General features: G+C 37.2%; 1 protein-coding gene across 1 annotated transcript in view; it reads left to right on the top strand.

Moving 5' to 3' along the window:
- Positions 1-21,593, top strand: part of cacna1ha (calcium channel, voltage-dependent, T type, alpha 1H subunit a) — a 105,471-nt gene that overhangs the window by 60,417 nt on the left and 23,461 nt on the right. Inside the window, exons 7-17 of the mRNA XM_063012894.1 lie at positions 663-975; positions 5,234-5,326; positions 5,422-6,115; positions 7,844-8,199; positions 16,454-16,605; positions 16,779-16,964; positions 17,676-17,793; positions 19,180-19,335; positions 19,833-19,920; positions 20,251-20,459; positions 20,558-20,944. Coding sequence (XP_062868964.1) covers positions 663-975; positions 5,234-5,326; positions 5,422-6,115; positions 7,844-8,199; positions 16,454-16,605; positions 16,779-16,964; positions 17,676-17,793; positions 19,180-19,335; positions 19,833-19,920; positions 20,251-20,459; positions 20,558-20,944 — 2,752 coding nt within the window. The remainder of the gene's footprint in view (positions 1-662; positions 976-5,233; positions 5,327-5,421; positions 6,116-7,843; positions 8,200-16,453; positions 16,606-16,778; positions 16,965-17,675; positions 17,794-19,179; positions 19,336-19,832; positions 19,921-20,250; positions 20,460-20,557; positions 20,945-21,593) is intronic.

The following is a 21,593-nucleotide window of genomic DNA, read 5'->3' as shown; positions in this document are numbered from 1 at the left end:
AATTTCATTGTACTCTGTATATGTATATATGACAAATAAAGTATATATCTAATCTAAACATATGTTCATACTTTATCACCAGCATAAGCACATTGTTTACTTTACCTGTTTAATTACATGACCAGTCTCCATCCATTTAGACACATGCCCATACTATTTTATTGACATAAACACTCAATCTAAATCAGCAGTCCCCAACCTTTTTTGCACCTTGGACCGGTATATATAAGATATAATTTCATGGACCGACAGGGGCGGGAGGATTTAAAATAAAATGATACAACGGGCATAATAATAAACACAAGGTGCATAACAATACTACTTACCAATGATGGAAAATCAGTGGTAACCCTGAGCTTTTTTGCTGCAACGAGACACGTAGGGGTGTTAGGAGACAATGACACCCGAAGTGTGTTTCTTCTATGTCCAGTTTACTCCCACTTCACAGAGATAGGATGTTGGAAATGGAAGCAGTGTTTTCATTGCTTTTGGGTCCGTGTGCTGGTGGTTGGGGACTACTGATCTAAATGATAAAAAACACATAATTAATGAACTAGTGAACTAATACCCGACTATTAAAATGTCCATGTATTGGCCAAAATTTTAGACTAAATCTGATCAGCATATCCCTATTGTGTTATAATGTTCAATTCTCTCAACAGGCTGTCGAATCTGTCTTTCATGGAGCCATACTACATGCATGGTGATGGGGAAGACAGTCCATTTATCTGCTCCTCTGTAAAGGAGAATGGCATGCGCAGATGCCATGATGTTCCCCCTTTTAAAGAGGGTGAGAGGGAATGCACACTAAGTGCATTCCCTGGACAGTTCTACAGAGGCCCTCATACAGCAAGTAAGAACGGCTGTGTGAACTGGAACCAGTATTATAATGTGTGTCGGGCTGGTGAAATTAATCCCCACCAAGGGGCTGTGAACTTTGATAACATTGGATATGCTTGGATTGCCATATTCCAGGTAAGTGTCTTCTGTTTATGACCTTTCATAAAGATTATTGACCATAAAATTTTGCTGGCTAGCTGTTTTAATTTATGCAAGCTTTAAACCAGTTACTTTACTGTACAGAACAAAAATGCAATTAACTGGTCACGATTATTTGTTTTAATTAGAAAACTAAATACTCAAAAAAAGAGTATACCGTCTTATCTGCCATTTGTTTTATTTCATAAAGAATGGAGTCTTACTAGAAGCACACCAGCTGCATCAAATAATTAAATATTTCTTTAATCAAATGAGATATTTTAGTTAATGTGGTCTCATCCTTTTACAAGGCATTCCAGAAAATATATTTTTTTGTTGCTTACTAAGATGCATGAGCCATCTGTGCGCTAAAATCAACTGAATCTTAAAAAAAAATCAATCAGAAAACATCATAGAACGCATTCATAGCAGTAGTGACAATAATGCATCACAATTTTAATCAAACTGCTCACCTATAGCATGGTTGTGTCTTCAATTAATGTTTAAAGAGATTTAAACAATACACAGTCATGCTTCTTGACCAGGTTATTCAAGCCTGCAGGTCTGGCAGAATGTTACACCAGTAAGAGCAGCACTTTTTCCTTTAGTAATGAGTGTCTGACACTTCTAGGTTATTCTTATTCAGTTGGGTTTGCAGTGTGAGTCTCCCTGGCTTGATCCATTCCCTGTGTTAATATTAAAATATGGCAACATGTATTTAGAAGGAAGGACTGTGTAAACATGAAAGTATGACAGAGTCTTTAATCATGCGCTAGCACTGGTTATGCAGCACTGCTTTATAAAAGATCTAGTGTGAGAAGAGAGAACTCCCTTATTAGCAGATAAGTAAGCAGGGAATTGTACCTCATTTGATAATGTGATAATGTCTAGACTTTTGGCCTTGCCCAACACATTGCAATCCTGTAAAGATTCTTAAGAAGCTGCTGAGTACATGTTAATCTCACTTTATTTATACGACATTAGTAAGTTTTGCTGTTCCCTTAAAAAGAAATCTTTCAAATCAGATCCATTATAAATGATTTATTAGATCACTATTATATAAATAGAGAGTACCCAAGAGTGCTCTCTATTCTCCCATTCTTATATTGCCAGATACTGTTTGCTAAAGATAAAACACTAGCTGTACATTATTGTTTCACACTTATTATGAAAGACCCACTTACAGTGGGGTCAAAAAGTATTTAGTCAGCCACTGATTGTGCAGGTTCTCCTACTTAGAAAGATGAGAGAGGTCTGTAATTTTCATCATAGGTACACTTCAACTATGAGAGACAAAATAAGAAAAAAAAATCCAGGAAATCACATTGTAGGATTTTTAAAGAATTTATTTGTAAATTATGGTGGAAAATAAGTATTTGGTCAGTAACAAACAAGCAAGATTTCTGGCTCTCACAGACCTGTAACTTCTTCTTTAAGAAGCTCTTCTGTCCTCCACTCGTTACCTGTATTAATGGCACCTGTTTGACCTCGTTATCTGTATAAAAGACACCTGTCCACAGCCTCACCAGTCAGACTCCAAACTCAACCATGGCCAAGACCAAAGAGCTGTCGGAGGACACCAGAAAGAAAATTGTAGACCTGCACCAGGCTGGGAAGAGTGAATCTACAATAGGCAAGCAGGTTGGTGTGAATAAATCAACTGTGGGAGCAATTGTAAGAAAATGGAAGACATACAAGACCATTGATAATCTCCCTTGGGGTCAAGATCTCATCCCGTGGGGTCAAAATGATCATGAGAACGGTGAGCAAAAATCCCAGAACTACACGGAGGGACCTGATGAATGACCTGCAGAGAGCTGGGACCAAAGTAACAAAGGCTACCATCAGTAACACACTACGCCGAGAGGGACTCAAATCCTGCAGTGCCAGACGTGTCCCCCTGCTTAAGCCAGTACATGTCCAGGCCCGTCTGAAGTTTGCCAGAGAGCATATGGATGATCCAGAAGAGAATTGGGAGAATATCATGTGGTCAGATGAAACCAAAATGGAACTTTTTGGTAAAAACTCAACTCGTCGTGTTTGGAGGAAGAAGAAGAACCCAAGAACACCATACCTACTGTGAAACATGGGGGTGGAAATATCATGCTTTGGGGCTGTTTTTCTGCAAAGGGGACAGGACGACTGATCCGTGTTAAGGGAAGAATGAACGGGGCCATGTGTCGTGAGATTTTAAGCCAAAACCTCCTTCCATCAGTGAGAGCATTGAAGATGGAACGTGGCTGGGTCTTCCAGCATGACAATGATCCCAAACACACCGCTCGGGCAACGAAGGAGTGGCTCCGTAAAAAGCATTTCAAGGTCCTGGAGTGGCCTAGCCAGTCTCCAGACCTCAACCCCATAGAAAATTTGTGGAGGGCATTGAAAGTCCATGTTGCCCAGCGACAGCCCCAAAACATCACTGCTCTAGAGGAGATCTGCATGGAGGAATGGGCCAAAATACCAGCTACAGTGTGTGCAAACCTGGTGAAGACTTACAGGAAACGTTTGACCTCTGTCATTGCCAACAAAGGTTATGTTACAAAGTATTGAGTTGAACTTTTGTTATTGACCAAATACACAAAGTTGAATCAGTTCATCTGGACACAAGTTTGTTGTAGAGATACGTTTCGTCACTCAATCCGAATGACTTCTTCAGTCTGGTCATTCGGATTGAGTGACGAAACGTATCTCTACAACAAACTTGTGTCCAGATGAACTGATTCAACTTTGTGGATTTGTGTACCTGGATTATTGAGCATGCATCAACAGATATTGACCAAATACTTATTTTCCACCGTAATTTACAAATAAATTCTTTAAAAATCCTACAATGTGATTTCCTGGATTTTTTTTTCTCATTTTGTCTCTCATAGTTGAAGTGTACCTATGATGAAAAAGAACTTGCACAATCAGTGGCTGACTAAATACTTTTTGACTCCACTGTACACCATCCATGCCTTCCACCCATCCCATACTTCTATAATATGGACTTTATAGGAATGTAGTTGTTTTTATTTTTTTTTATATAACAGCAGTGTCAAAGCTTAAATAATGATGACAATGTTGACAATGCATAATGAACAACTTTAATACAGCAGGAACAGCAGTTACACATGGAACAAAAAGCATAACTGCATAACAAATTCTGCAACAGAATACTTGTTTTATAATATGTATTGACTAAAGTTGGTAAATACCTTCTGTAGCAGTGTGCTGTGAAACAGTTTTGTGTTCTATCTGCATGATTTGCTAAATATAATACCAGTAAACATCAAATGCATTATCTATATAATTTGTATATATATTTTGTTCAAAAACCTTGCAAGCATCTATAGTACAAACTTTAATCCAGAACCTTATTTTCTCCTATCTTCTTACTGTTTTTGTAAATGTCTGCTTATTTTAAAGGTGTACCTGCTACTGCCACAAATGCACTATCAAGTATTCCAACCGTTTAGGATTATGTTCCTTGATGTGCAGTTGCAAGCATTTATGTGTTTTATCTTTTATAGTGCAAAATATTATTAAAATATTCAGGGTATCTGGATATAATGTGTGCAAAATAGGCAAGGCTCAAAGGACTACTGAGTGATCATGACCTTTAAACCTTTAAACAGCACTGCAATGTGTGCAACAGTCACATTTGTTATGGGAATACTGGACATTGTGTTTTTCAACCAAAGTATTGTATATGTGACCATGTTATGTATAACTTGAGAGTTCCTGTGAAAGAATCTGCTTTCAGAGCTTGATTAAATATTATTATTGCGTTTTATTTTTAACTATTAAATAAAACGATTAATTATTAATTAACTATATACAGTAACTATTAACTATTAATTAACTGGATTAATTAGTGTTTTAAAAGGTTGTTTATCAGTGGTAAACATGCTTTTGTACCAATTTTAATTAGAGCAGTTGTAGCCTAGTGGTTAAGGTTCTGGACTAGTAATCAGAAGGTTACCAGTTCAAGCCCAACCTCTACCAGGGTGCCACTGTTCAGCCTTTGAGCAAGGTCTTAAACCCTCAATTGCGTAGACTATATGCTGTCACAATTGTAAGGATAAAAGTGTCTGCTAAGTGCTGCAAATGCAAATGTAAATGCTTAAAGCACTATGTTGTAATTATTAAGTTTGGAATAAGCATACATTAGCATGTCATATACTGTCAAAACTTTTTTTAGAATTAAGGTTTGTACAAAGATTATTTCTCTCAAAAAATGGGAAAGTGAATTCTTGTTTTTTAATCCTTACAGGTTATCACATTGGAGGGATGGGTGGACATCATGTATTATGTTATGGATGCCCATTCCTTTTACAATTTTATATATTTTATATTGCTCATTATAGTAAGTACACTTCTTATTATTTTTATTTGTCTGATGCATGCCTGTCTGTGCTGTCTAGTTTAAGCCAGTAAAATATGATACTGTGCATACTCCAGGTGGGCTCATTCTTCATGATCAACTTGTGCCTGGTTGTAATTGCAACCCAGTTCTCTGAGACAAAGCAGCGGGAGAACCAACTAATGCAGGAGCAGCGTGCACGTTATCTGTCCAATGACAGTACTCTGGCCAGCTACTCAGAGCCCGGCAGCTGCTACGAGGAGATGCTCAAGTACATTAGTCACCTATACCGTAAGGTAAAGCGTCGCATGTCACGCCTCTATCATGGCTGGCAGAGCAAGCGCAGGAAGAAGGTCAACCCCAACAGCAGCAGCCTGCCTGGGGGAGGTGGGGCCAATGGGCATGGCAGGCACAAAAGCTGTGGAAACTGGGCACGCTCTGTCCATAACCTTATCCAGCACCACCAGCACCACCACGGTCACCTTAGCAATGGCAGTCCAAGCCCACATGCCATGACAGAGAGTGCTGATTTTCCCGCGGGGCCCCAATCAGTACACAGCATCATTCAAGGTGACTTTCTCGAGACTTCACAGATTTGCACAGCCTCCACAGCTGGTGTGACTCAGCTGGGGAGATTTAATGGAGGCATGAACTATCCTACCATCTTGCCATCCTTCATCTGCAGCTACACAGCCAGCAATGCTACAGCCAAAGGAAGAGTTGAGGTCAACAACAGCACAGCAGATATGGTTGATCCATTCGAGAAGTTGCAGCAACTCAGCGGAGATCACAGTGAGTATCTATATTTGGCTCATTTAATACAAGCTTGCATCTCTGTACATTGCACCCACATGAGCATTTGTTCCACAGTCAGCGCCAAATTTAGAGTTTGTGTGGGTAAAACGCTTCTAAAATGGGATCTAATTTAATAACATGCTTTACAGAATCCCTTTTTAAAATGAGAAAAGTGAGGGTGCATAATACAGGGTAGTGTCAGTTTCTTCTTTTAGCAACCACAGTGTGATTTTCTAAGGAACAGGTTTTAATAATTAGCATTTTTACACGATGGCTGCAGTTTTTGTGGCAAGAAGAAAATGTGAAATGGAAAAAGAAATATGAAGCTTTTCTAAATTGTATTTTAAAAGCCTGTACATGACTGATACAAGATTGATAAGTCCAACATTCACACAATACAGCACATTCCATATTACTGTCAGATCTGCTTTTAGATTCTTTTAATGTTGTGTTTAGGTTTTAGCAATTTATTTTCCAAACTTGCTGAATGACAGTTTAAGATTCTAATTGCCTTTAGTTATTAGAAACAATATGTAAATGCAAATACCTGATTTATATTGTTTTATACACCTTTTGCATGTGCTGCAAAATTAGTATTCTTTATTTTAAATTATTAATAATTAATTTCTTAGATAATCTAATTCTCAAAAACTGTGACATCATTACCATAAACAACAGAAAACTGATACATCAAATGTGCTTATTAACACAAAAAATAGTTGAGCCAAAAGTTCTTGATTGGGTTTTTTTTTAACAGTAAGCTTAAATCTTTTATGGCTTGGTTTCCTCTTAATCATGGTGATAGAAATCTAGCAACAGACACAATTGGTTGTGGCTGAGGGAGAAGAGTTTGGATGGTGTTTGCTCCTCATTGCCACTGCAAAATGTGGCCTCTGTGGCTGGTCGAGTGATGGATGAATTACATGGGGCTTAGCATGACTTTCCTTATTTTAGCAAGACAATGTCATTATAGACACCAACTGTGCTTGACTGGCCTGCCTGCAGTCCAGATCTGTCTTTTATCGAAAATGTATGGTGCATCATAAAAAGAAGATTCAGACAATGGACTATGGACTGTTGCGCAGCTAAAGACTCGAACCAAGAAAGAATGGGCAAAAATTTCACTTGCAAAACTACAACAATTAGTGTCCTCAGTTCCCAAACCAATAAAAAGTGTAATTAAGAAGAAAGGTAAACTTGGTAAACTTGCCTCTTGCCTTTTAAAATCAGCAAAAGAAATTTTAAGCACAAGGTTTTAGGGTTTTATGGGCAAAAATAATACATGATGGCACAGGTATTTGGTTTTATTTATAAGGTAATTAATAATGAACCTGGTGTCTGCCAATGTTTGTTAAGATTTACACTGACTGCAAACCACATACATTTACCATTCTAATATGGAATCCGATCAATTACAATAAATACATCTCTCCTCTCCATTGTTGAATTCCACTGTTGACTTCACATAGTAGGAGGGAATGATAATTTCCATTAAAAGCTAATTAAAACCATATTTTGCCCCCACATGCTAAAATTATCTTAAGTAATTGTGGTTATATGATTATCTAATCATTTTGATAGTTCTAGTAATAGTACAAGAGTACAATTAAAAGATATGTAAAAAGCTCAATTTAAAAAAGTTACTAGTAATTATTATATTTGTCTTTTATGGATTCTTTTGTGGATGGATAAAGAAGTCATAAAGTTTTTTTGTACTTTTTTTAGAACACAGGCGATTGCTGCTGCAGATGACAGGCACAGTGCCCACTCCATTGATCTTTGAGGTGCTTGGGTGTCCGTACTGTTCCCGGGCTTTAGACAACATTGACTTGGACCTTGCTGATTCTGAGTGCTCCAGGTCCGAAGGAGAGGTGGTGCATGAGTTTTCTCACAGGACTGAGTTCAAACTTGGAGGCTTGCATCATCGAAAGAGATGGAAGGAGAGCAGCCGTCTGGTCCGGTACTGGGAGAACTTTAGGGACAGGATGAAGCGCATTGTGGATAGCAAATACTTTAACCGTGGAATTATGATCGCTATTCTCATTAACACCTTGAGCATGGGAATCGAGTATCACGAACAGGTAAGTGCTAGACTGGCTCTCTTGTTCTTCTGCATGCTGCTTGGTTCTCTGGAATCTCTCATGGGGGATTCTAAGCTGCTTTTTGGGATTTGTTCATATTCACTTCATAGCTGAAGTTCTAAAAGTAATACTGTGAGATAGCAGTAAGATCACCAGCATTAGGGGCATTTAAGGCGAAAAAAAAAGCCTTGCCTTCAGCCATAACTTGGAATCATGTGACATGCCTGGTTTATATCAAGGGCTGAACAAGTACAGAACTACAGCATCTTACTACATACACATTTTTTGCTTGTTATTTCTTTTTCATTCATAAACACTGGATAGGAATTGATAGCCTTTTTGGGTTAAAGACTGATCGGTTATGTAATTCTGCGCAGTGCTGCATTACATTCTCATGACGCACCTCCTCTAGCTGTGCCAAGGCCTCACTGCTAGGGACTGGGGATCATGCTGTGATGTTAGGAAGAAGCATGTGATTTGTGATTCCTTTGATCTGATCAAGGTCTGTTGGAAGAAGATATTGGATGTCTGGATGATGGACATTTCATGACTTGAGTTACAATATGGGATTTGTGTGGAATGCTTAGCACTAAAAAGAAGCAATCTTAGCATTTTGCACATATATTAGATCAGGTATATTGCATGTCTGCTGTTCCTCATATTTCTTTATCATTTAATTATATTTTAAACTAATATGTTGTTTTTTAGGTTTTTTATTTTTTATTTTTATAGACCTGAGTAAGCATGTCTAATGATGTCTAAAAGCTTTAATAAAGTGACTCACCTCTATTATTTAAATAGCATGCTTAGTTAGAGCTTGCTTAAATTGTACATTCTTAATGCTGAATACTTCTTTTCTCAGTGTTCATCTTAATGTTCTCCATGACTGTCACTACATTACACTTTTTAGTTTATTAGTAAAGTATGAAGACTTGTTGATTTAAAGCTTAGCAGTGTTGTTTTAAATTTTGGATAAATATGAAAAATAATTCACAGTCCCTTTCAAGTGTAGGAATGTGTTAAAAATGTGCTAAGTGAAGCTAAACTTTTCTGTTTTACTACCCTCATTAAGCTTAATAAGTAAGTAATTATTTTAAAAATTATTAGCACCCCAAGTTTAAACTACTTTTACAAGTACAGTTTATTGTAAACCTTGTTTGAGTTAGTACTTCTTAAACAAGTGTATCTATCCACTTCTGGCAGGCAACTGAAAAAATAACTACAATATATTCTACAAAATATTCTACACTCACTGTCCATTTTATCAGCTCCACTTACCATATAGAAGCACTTTGTAGTTCTACAATTACTGACTGTAGTCCATCTGTTTCTCTGCATACTTTGTTAGCCCCTTTTTTATGCTGTTCTTTAATGGTCAGGTGGTGGGTCATTCTCAGCACTGCAGTGACACTGACATGGTGGTGGTGTTAGTGTGTGTTGTGCTGGTATGAGTGGATAAGACACAGCAGTGCTGATGGAGTTTTTAAACACCTCACTGTCACTGGACTGAGAATAGTCCACCAACCAAAAATAACCAGCCAACAGTGCCCTGTGGGCAGCGTCCTGTGACCACAGATGAAGGCCTAAGAGATGACCAACTCAAACAGCAGCAATAGATGAGCGATTGTCTCTGACTTTACATCTACAAAGTGAACCAACTAGGATGGAGTGTCTAATAGAGTAAACAGTGAGTGGACATTCTCTCATACCAGCACAACACACACTAACACACCACTACCATGTCAGTGTCACTGCAGTCCTGAGAATGATCCACCACCCAATTAATACCTACTCTGTGGTGGTCCTGTGGGGGTCCTGGCTAAAAAAGTATGTAGAGAGCAGATGGACTACAGTCAGTAATTGTAGAACTACAAAGTGCTTCTTCTATATGGTAAGTGGAGCTGATAAAATGGACAGTGAATGTAGAAACAAGGAGGTGGTTTTAATGTTATGGCTGATCGGTGTGTGTGTGTGTGTGTGTGTTCCATCTTTGAGAAGCTATAAATTTTTACAATTTTTGTTAAGATGTATTATAGACATCTTTGTTTAATTTTGTGATTATTTTTGTAGTTGTTCATTTGGGGTATTTAAGTGCCAGTATTTGCCTTGTCATTGACCTTTTCCATTTGCAGCATTTGTTCTTCTTTGTAAATGCTGTTTGCTCGTGTTCAACATGCTGCAATGATTTACTGCACCTAAAATTTGAGCGACAGTTTTACCTTAGCTCTGTTAGTTGCCATATGCTATTTAATCCTTTTTATAGCTGATACATAATATAAATTGATAATCTACCTAGTACAACCTATATGTGCAGCTGCATTTGTATGCATGATTTAATCACCTTAAACTTGTTTTTATATGAAGCCTAAGTTTACAATAAACAGACTTCATTTTACCCCTGATATTGGTACAATTCAGTACTTTGAGGCTATGATTCATCCATGCTCAGGAAACCAACTGTGTTTGCCTTTTTAAGTCTCTGGGCTCAACAGATTAGTCACACTAAACTAAGCTGTTGATGTATTTGTTGGGACATTCTAGTTATAGGTATGGTTTTGCTCTGAGCTAGGTACAAAATAGCATATCTGTAATTTAAGTGAGAGAGATATGATTTGAGTTGGTTTAGGTCTGTTTAACTCTGCAACAAAAACCTGTCAAAATGTAATAATATATTGTAAAGTGAATTCCCTTAGCTACTGTAGTCTTTTGTTGTTTATGCTCTGCAGCATCAGTTAGACATATGATAGCCTCTGGTCATTTTATTGCTTGGTTATGCTTTAGTGTTGGATGGTGGTGGATGATTCTCAGCACTGCAGTGACAATGACATGGTGGTGGTTTGTCAGTGTGTGTTGTGCTGGTATGAGTGGATCAGACACAGCAGCGCTGCTGGAGTTTTTAAATACCGTGTCCACTCACTGTCCACTCTATTAGACACTCCTACCTAGTTGGTCCACCTTGTAGATGTAAAGTCAGAGACGATCGCTCATCTACTGCTGCTGTTTGAGTTGGTCATCTTTGAGATCTTCATCAGTGGTCACAGGACGCTGCCCACAGGGCACTGTTGGCTGGATATATTTTTGGTTGCTGGACTATTCTCAGTCCAGCAGAAAACTCCAGCAGCGCTGCTGTGTCTTATCCACTCATAGCAGCACAACACACACTAACACACCACCACCATGTCATCGTCATCGCAGTGCTGAGAATCATCTACCACCCAAATAATACCTGCTCTGTAGTGGTCCTGTGGGGGTCCTGACTATTTAAGAACAGCATGAAAGGGGGCTAACAAAGCATGCAGAGAAACAGATGGATTACAGTCAGTAATTGTAGAACTACAAAGTGCTTCTATATGGTAAGTGGAGCTGATAAAATGGACAGTGAGTGTAGAAACAAGGAGGTGGTTTTAATGTTATGGTTGATCGCTGTATACTCAAACTTTCTTGAATCGAATGATGTTAATTATTCATCTGGACCATTTCTCATCAACATATGTAGAGTAATAATGTGTTATATCCTCCAATAGGTTCAGCTTTTGTTTGTAACTTGTTTGTAAAGTTTTTTTCCTAGGGAGTTCATGGTTACTTTAACAAGACATTGTCAGGTCTCATTCTGTATTATTTAACACATGGATGGATAAGCGTTGTGTTAATGAACTCTAGTGGCCTGCCTAACTTCAGTCCCACTGAACAGCTTTGGGATTAATTGAAATGTCTGGCCTAGCATCAGTGCCTGACCTCATAAATGTTCTTTAGACTGAATGGTCATTAATTACCACACAAACACTCTTGTAAAATACACACAGTCTTGTAAAAAGTCTTCCAAAACCAGAGTAGGTCACTAAAAGGGGGGCATGCTCTTAAACCCTTGGTCTTCAAATGGGGATGTCTGACAAAATGATGATCAGGTATCTACATATTATGGTAATATAATCCATGTCAGCCTAACCTTTTCTCTCTGCATGGCCAGATGAAAGGCTGAACAGTCAGTACAGCCCCACTGCTGTGAAGGCAATCAATCAGCTAATCGTATTTACCCAGCACCACTGAGTGAATCAGTTAGTGTCACAGCATTACAGCTGGAACCACATGCATTTGATTACTGACTGCGCATTGAACCAGGAGGCTTGTTTGTTTTCACTGAGCAGGACCGCTCTTTTCTTGTCTGCCAAATGTCAGGGATGTTGTGGGCATGGTTTATGGGCACTGAGGATAGTGCACAGAGCTGGTGTATTGCAGAGAACACAAATGCTTTTTTGCTTTTTTTAGTCTAGCCAGTCATCTGCAGTATAATGTTAGCATTGTTTTCTTTATGACTGTTGCCACATTACTGCTTTATGTACACTGATGTAGACACCCAGGAGCTTTACAAGGTGTACCTTGTACCTTTGTCTCTATAGTGAGCGACATTAACTCACAGTAATTTAGCAGTTAATAACACAATGAAACTTTGTGAGATGACATTTTTAATATTTAATGCCCAACAGGTTGTTTTTTTTTCTATTTTCACAAATCTAAAATTGGAAGATTTTTGCTCCAAATCTTTGCAATAAACTATCAGCAGGATTATTACTTTTAAAATTCACTGCATTAAAATGCTGCTGCTTCACTTGTACCAAATTGTCAGCTGTTTGGAAACATTTAACAGTGTAAATAACTCCTGTATCATAATTATGTTTGATTCATTGTGATAAACAGGCAGTTAGGTCTTACTTTTAACTCAGCAATTTATTTGAATGAGAAATATATTTTTAAACAGTTTTTTTTAATTAAAAGAATGCTAGTTTTGTCATATTTTGGCGTAATTTAACAACGGCGCTTTTGTGCTAGCGGAATATACTGCCACTACACACTGATCTACATGTGCAGAGTGTTTAAATAATATAAATATATGATACATTTTTTGGGATAAAGGTATAGCACTACACGTTTGTAAACAAAACATGTGCACTGAGGGAGGGTGAGGGTTCAATTCAGCAGACTAGAGATCTGTAGCTTTGCTATCAATTCAGACTAAACATCAGCTGTTGGAAATGTATTTAAATTATATCTGTATCTAACAGTATTTTTGTTAAAAGAATGACTTTTTTGTTACTGGTTAATCAAAATGGTGACTATTCACATTTCTGTTACAGTGGACAATGATGTTTCTATATCAGTAGTTTACCTGTATTAATAAAAAAAAAAAGTTTTAGATATTTCTGTTTGCTGACCTGGCTGTAAAATAATAATAATAAAAAACAATAGTAGATGATTTTGCACTGAAACATTAGCAGTATTTCAGTGCAACATTTTTTGTTTGTACTGCCTAGTGTAATATATCTGTTTCTAATGACATTTATTCTGGTTGAAAAAATGAGAACAATTCTAGACCACTTCCTGGAGTGCATCTGGGCAGCTGTTATTTCCAAATAACATTTTGTGTGTCGTTACTGTTCTCTTGGTGATTTGTGGTTTGCTTTGGCTTAGACCCACTCACAAAGATGTACTGTAAGTGAGTAATGTGTAGTGTGTATACAGTAAGTGCTAAGAGGCTTACATCGATAGAGTGTTTCAAAGAGGTGAAAATGGAAAATATGTAGCTGGCATCTGCAGATGTGCTTAAATAAACATGTTTTCTATTGTTTTTCTCACTTTAACTTTAAACCTCTTTAATCCCACTCTTTTTATTCTCTTCCTCCTATGGTGAGGACCTCTTTAAATTGTGCTTTATTATTATGAGGTTGATTTTAAGCCCTTTTAACAACTAAACTATGGCACACCATGCCCACACGTACAATGTGTACAAAGACTGTCAGTATGGAATACATATTATGGCAATGCTATGGATTTTATAACTTTGCTATAGCGAGGACCTGTTTAAATTGTGCTTCATTATTATGAGGTTTATTTTAAGCTCTTTTAACAACTAAACTATGGCACACCATGCCCACACCAACAATGTGTACAGAGACTATCAGTATGGAATATATATTATCTCACTGCAATCTAAGTGTTTTAATATACTGTACATAGGTTTTAATACAGAAGTGGAAGTTGAATAGCCCTTAAAAATTATTTTGGGACTGTTTCCCACTCTGGAAGACAGAATTGAGCAATATGTTTGGAAGATTTCCTTCCTCTCTGCTATCACCATCATTGAGTAAAATGCCATTCCTTCATTATTTGTCATTGCAAACCATGTGTAGCATCATCAGGCCCAGTGCCGCATAATTTTCTGGTCTATTTAAGGCTTTTTATTCAGAAAGTTTATAAGTTAAGAAAAAATGTATTGTTTAATGTTACAGAAAACCTAATAAAATATTAAAAAAGCTAAGGCAATTATGATAGTTTACAATGCTCAAGGAATGATATTTTTTTTCTTTGAGAAGTTTCTGTTGGTATAAGTAGGAGTGCATGTCTTGAATACCATTACCAATTACCATTACCATTACTGTGCCAAAAGTTGTTTACTATTAACATACTTAATTTTTAGCTTTCAACTTATTCTAATCTGCAGTTATTAAAGTTGGAGTAAAGAGCGTTCATATTGGTCTCCAAACCTTTTCAACAGAAAAAAACTGTAATAAGTTATTGCATTAAATCAAAAACCAGAAATGCTGATTTATTTTGTAGTTATTTAGTTTGCTTCACACTGAAAGCATGGTAATGAACAGGTATGTAGTGATTGTGAGGTTAAATCCTAAATAAAGTAGGGCGTTTGAACATGTCAGTAACTCGAAACACAAAACTATTTACTGTTTTTAAAATGATAATCAGACTAAAATAAAACTATAAACATGGTCAAGTCTATGCCCATGTGTCAGAAGCTTGTTAACTGCTATCAAAAGTGGTTGACCAAGGTAAATTGAGCTATAGGTTGTATAACTGAATATTAGTTGTGCTGTATGCATAATTTTGACCCTAAATATTTTCTTATATATTTCTCAATATTTCTCAGATCTTCTCATTTTGCTAGTTATGCTGGTTGTGTTAGAGTTGTTGTGGGGTTCTTCTGTGAAGATCCGTTTAGTTTACTGGTTGTGCTCAAATTAAGGTGTTATTTATTTTGTTAGTGATCATCTCAGTTTGCCAGTTCTACTAAAATTTCTGTGGTGTCCTTGAAGAGAGAAAAGCAATTGTTTAATGATTGTGCAAGAGATGTGTTTTTTCTGTAAAGTTGCTGTGGTTTTTGTCAGCAAAGATTATCTCAGCAACTATTGGATTGCAGCAAAGCATTATGTATAGTGATGTGACAAAGCATTAGCCTTGTTGACGAGAAAACACAAGTTTATACACCAACAATGGCATATACATTCTTGTGCTAGAAAGCTTTTTTGGCCCTGTTCTCTTGGTTAGACGCTGTTATTTGCTTTGCATGTTTACCCCTGTGTTACATCACATTCCTCATTAATTACACTTTTTAATGGTTTGGGAAATGAGGACAGTAATTGCTGCAGTTGTGCAAGTAGAACTTTTGCTTATTCTTGCTTGATACAAGACTTGAAACAGCTGCTTAACATCCCTTGGTCACTGATAAAGGATTCCCCTCTTAATGATGCACCATACATTTTCAATAGGCGACAAATCTGGTCTGTAGGCAGGCTACTCATGCATACACACAGAGAAATTAATGTTTATTTTTCTGGGCATGCTCAAATGTGGACTCATCTGGTTTTTAAAAGTAATGCCATGCAGATATGGCTATTTTTTTTTATCACAGTAGCATGATAATTTGTCACACAAGGCCTCTGAAGGCTTAAAGGTCATTCTCATTTAACAGCGGTTTCCAGCTTTGCCTTACTCGGACTGAGATTTCTTCAGTTTTCCCAAATCTTTTACAGTATTATGTATGGTAGATGGTAAAACACCTAAATTATTTGCTAAATACATTGAGTATTTTATCAACCGATTTGCCTGCAGGTGGTTAGCCACAAACCATCTTGACTTACAAAGACTAAGCCTTTGGTGGATCTTCCTTTTATACCCCATCATGATACTCTCATGTGTTACCAGTTTACCTGCTTATTGTGGAATGTTTTAGATTGGTGCAACTTGAATATTCTATAAACTTAAAATTAATTTGGTTAATGGGTTGATTGCTAACTATACTAGCAAATAATTTGATCATAAACATTTTTGAGAGACAGTTATTATGTGGACAAAAATGTGTGGACAGTAATCAGCCCCCTGATTATTAATGGTAGGTGTTTTAATCACACCTCATGGCAATCAGTTATATAAAGTAATGTTTTAATTTTTTTGTTTACTTTTACAGCCCGATGAACTGACAGATATTCTGGAAATAAGCAATATTGTCTTTACCAGCATGTTTGTTCTTGAGATGATCTTCAAGCTGATGGCTTTTGGCATCTTTGGCTACATTAAAAACCCATATAATATCTTTGATGGGATCATCGTAGTTATAAGGTAAGCACACTTACTTTGGACTTTACTACACTGCCATACATCCTTTTTCCGCTTATTCCAATACCATCATTAAGTTCGCTATTCCACAACCTCCATCATGTTCCTTCAGCATGCATTTGTGTAACTGATTGGACATTTGTGCTGATCTCACTAAATGTATGTGTCTTTTTTAGTGTGTGGGAGATTATTGGACAGGCTGATGGAGGTCTGTCGGTGCTCAGGACCTTTCGTCTGCTGCGTGTACTTAAGCTGGTGCGCTTTCTGCCTGCTCTGCGCAGACAGCTGGTGGTCCTGATGAAGACAATGGATAACGTGGCTACTTTCTGCATGTTGCTTATGCTCTTCATCTTTACATTCAGGTATTAGATATACTCAGTTGTGAACATAAATAATACAACATTTAAAAGAAATACATTCCTACCAGAACTGATCTTTATAATCAGATGATTTGTTTGTGTTTTTTCATGTCATCTGACAGCAAATCTTATTTACTTTCTAAATTGGTTGTGATGGCACCCAGGTGGCACAGCGGGATATTCCGCTAGCACACCAGCTCTGGCTCAGTTTGAAACTCGGTGTTGCCACCGGTCGGTTGGTCGGCATCTAGCGGGCATCATTGGCAGTACCTGCAGCAGATACTAATTGGCCACTGTATCTGCAGGTTGGGGGCCGGACTAGGTGTGGGTGGGTGGGTGTTTATACGCTGTGTAGGGACCCTGATTGGCGGATAAGACTTCTGTGCAGAATGCAGGGGCGAGAAGCGGAGGGCTGTGCACGTGTCAGAAGAGGTGTGTACAGCGACGTGCTCTCTTTGGATGCAATCTGGTATCTCTCAGCAGCGGAAGACAAAATTGAGTGCTCTAAATCGGGAGGACAATGGGGAGAAAATGCATCAATAAATAAATAAATAAAAATAAATAAATTGGTTGTGACACTCTATATGCATCTGGATGTTATAAGATAAGAAAATAGATACAAAAACCTACTTGTTAGCAGTAAATCATTGGTGTTTTTCAATATCACTGCAACCTAATAATGAATTTTAATAAACATACATGTATATTTTGCAGTATTCTTGGAATGCACCTGTTTGGTTGCAAATTTGGCGAGGTGATGGAAAATGGAGACACCATTCCAGATCGGAAGAACTTTGACTCCTTGCTGTGGGCCATCGTCACTGTGTTTCAGGTTAGAGCTGGGATCTCAACCTGATCTCACCAATAAAATAGTGCACTATTTTAAATGTGCAAATGACACATTAGTACACTCGCTTGTGCTTTTTTGAAGCTGTATACACTCATTATTTAATTATTTCTCCCTCTACCAAGGGGCATATAAAAGCATTTTGCACTTTAGTTATTAGTCTTATTTTCATTTGCTGTTTTCAAAACAGTATTGTATTGTATTCAGTATTGTAAATGCTCTGTAAAACTTAGCTTGTAGTGTAGTGCATGAGCAAAAAGCACATGCTACAACTGTTCTAAACAGACATAGGGTCTGTCTGAACATTTAGAGGCACATTTGCTAACAAAGACACTTATAGATCTTTCTTTGTGAACAAACATAATAATGCATTTTGCTTTTTATTATTTAACCTGTTTGTCATTTATTGTGAATAGAAAATCAGTATTTTGTATGTTAAACTGTGTAGCATTTTTAAATGAAGATTCTTAATAAATTTCGTTACTGAAATTGGTGCATGTAGAAGATAAAACAGGACACATTGTACAGACGATAAAACATCTACACTTAACCCAAGACAATGGAGAAATGGAACAGAAGGGGTACTTATACAGACAAGAATCTCTAAGAATTATGCAGACATTATACAGACACTGATTACAAAGACAGATACACTGGGAAACAGGTTTAGACAATGACAAAAGACAAATTATAGCAAGGGGCAGTGACTGGGCATGGGTAGGGAAATGTAAAGAAAAAACACTAAAGTCCTTGTATAGCATCACTGCAGTGCCACAGGGAGAGACCAAAACTGTTAGAATACCTTGTACTATATTTCTTTCCTATTTAAATGAAAATAATAACAAAACAACTTACTTATTATGAATTTTAAATTGAAATTAAAAATACAGTGATTTTATGTAATAAAAAGCAAGTTTTTAATAATGTCCTGGCTTTTAAATGATCTTAAGACTGACATGCAGTCATACACTTATTTGTAGTTTAGATACCAGCCTAAACCAATATTTATGAACTGAATTAATATCTTCAGAGGAACTATGGTGCTACAACCAAAAACAAGGAGAACATAGCAAATTCTAAAAGACTTTAAATTAGCTACATAGTGCAGTAGCTAGGATGTATTAGTCATTTTTTTGTACGATAGGGCATGTATGTAAAATACAGTTAATTTGTGGTATTTAAACCAAGGAGAATAAAAATGTATGTATGTTAGTTTGTAACAACACTTGGCATATATTATATACTTTTGGCATATAGTTTTAATGAGAGATTTTAATATAAAAAAAACGTCCTCAAAATTCAATTTAAATCATAAATGTTAATGCTATTTGTTCCTTTCAATGCTGCAAATCTATATATTTTTTGTTGCAGATACTTACTCAGGAGGACTGGAACGTGGTCCTCTATAATGGAATGGCTTCCACCTCTCCACTGGCTGCACTTTACTTCGTGGCGCTGATGACCTTTGGCAACTACGTCCTCTTTAACCTTCTTGTAGCCATTCTTGTGGAGGGCTTTCAAGCAGAGGTATATTAAAACTGTATCTGATCCAGTGTTTACTCCAAACAAAGAATGTAAAAAATACATTGCTTTTTTGCTCATAATAATTTTTCACATTTAAACAAGTTACAGTCACATGCATATACACTCACAACTATGTAATGCCTGTGCACTAACCCAGGTGGCACTGGCCTGGATTATACATTCTGTAGCAACATCTGTTGTATACAGGAAAGCGTCTGCTTGTATTCTGCATTCATTAGGCCTGTTGCTTGTGTACATTTTCACAAATTACCATTACACGTCCTTGAGCTGCAGTTCACGTTCAATGTGCTGAAGGTACAGTACTTAGCCTCCTACTGATTATACATAAAAGCACAAGACATGTCTGTGAGTACTTCTCCTATCAAAGCTGCATGTGCATCCATATATAGAGTCACACAGAAAGTATTTTTGGCCTTACAGCTGTGAATGACTGTGAATGTAGCGTGAATTCGCTTTTAAATCCCTTCTTTGCCCTGCAGGGAGATGCCACTAAGTCTGATGCAGATGAGGAGAAGAGGTCAGTCAACTTTGAAGAAGAAGAGAAAATTAGGGAATTACGTGCCACAGGTTATTGCCCAAAGCTTCTTTCTGGTTTTCATTTAACTTGAATTCAGAAATGTATAAACAATAGTAAAGTAATATTTGATGTCTACAGTAAAAGTACTTTGACTCATACTGAAGTACATTTTCTTTGCCACAGTCTGCAAGTCTATTAAGAAATTGCCTTTCATTTACCTGCTACTGTACTGTATGTCCTGCATGATAAATCATAAATGTATTTTAGTCACTGGACAGTGGTAGTAAATTGCATTTTGTATTATGTTAGATTATTTTGTTGCTTTATTCATCCCTTTTTGCTGAAACTCATTTTTAAATTTCACTAATTATTACTTACAGAATTGAAGATGTACTCTTTAATGATGTCTGCAAACGGACATGTAGATCCTCGTGGTAATTTGCCACCACCGATCATCATGCGTACAGCAGCCACACCTATGCCTACTCCAAAAAGCTCCTTAGGAACTGAATCAATTTGTGGAATGGAGGATTTAAGGCGTGGCAGTGGCATTTCCATAGATCCAAATGCCTATGATCAGAGATCACTGGTAAGACTAAAAAACTGATTCTTATTTTGTATGATAAGTAAAATATAAAAGGCTCAGTTATTAAAATTGTTTGTTATGCCTAACTTGTGTCTCTTAAGGCCAGTCCACGAAGATCACCTTGTCACCCGTGCAGTTCCAGCAGTAACTGGGGAAGTCGCAGGTCAAGCTGGAACAGCCTTAGTCGCGCACCGAGCCTAAAGAGAAAAGACACATCCAGCGAAAAGGAGTCTTTGTTGTCGGGTGATGGCAGGGGCAGTTTTGAGGATGAGGACGCAGAGGGAAACATGGTAGTACAAACAGGCAGTGTTAGTGGGGGCTCTGTGCACCACCCCAGCTCTCTGGACTTTCCTGAGCTGCCCACAGTGCCCAGTCTTTGCTTATCAGGAGACTACCATGACTGCAATGGCAGAGCATTGCACTTGTCCACTGAGCTGCCATCCGAGCTGATCCGTGAGGACTCCACTGCAGAGGATGATATTGATGATGTGAGCAAAGACAAAGCTGCAATGACACACATTTGTAAAGTTCCTGTTTACATAATGAATGTGCTTTGTAGATATTATTCCAAGGATTGGGCTTGTTACAACGTTATATATTTTGTGGCAGGTGGAATTAAACTCTAGAATACCAATGTGGTGGTACCTTAACAGTCCAGAGGCTACTTATGAAAATTGCTTTTTAAGGGCTACACAATGTTTAAAAGAGGACAAAAAACAATAAGCTTTTGCTGTGTTTTAGATTTGAAAGGAAAAGAAAACTTTAACTTAAGATGTTATTATTAGGGTCCCTTAGCTCTAGGGGTATTTTCAGGTGTGTAGCTTATATCTGATTTTATTTGGTTTTAATAATATTTCCTATGTTGATGAAGTCAATTCTATGTGGCATCTGTGGCATCTCATATTTATACAGTAGACCCTTGACTTACGAATTTAATTGGTTTTGAAGGGCTGTTCTTAAGTCAAAATGTTCATTAGTTAAACCTATTTTTCCCATAAGAAATATTGTAAATAGAATTAATCCATGCCAGACCTCCCAAACCCCCCTCCCCTTACCTAACCTTTCTAATGTCTTAAAAGGTCTTTTTTTTGTTATTAATACAAGTATATTTTCCCTTAAATCTTTAATTATAGAATA

The sequence above is a fragment of the Trichomycterus rosablanca genome, chromosome 2 (genome assembly GCF_030014385.1).
Source record: "Trichomycterus rosablanca isolate fTriRos1 chromosome 2, fTriRos1.hap1, whole genome shotgun sequence".
Taxonomy (NCBI): Eukaryota; Metazoa; Chordata; class Actinopteri; order Siluriformes; family Trichomycteridae; genus Trichomycterus; species Trichomycterus rosablanca.
Note: the sequence above shows the minus strand (reverse complement) of the source record. Positions and strands in the feature narration are given on the sequence as shown.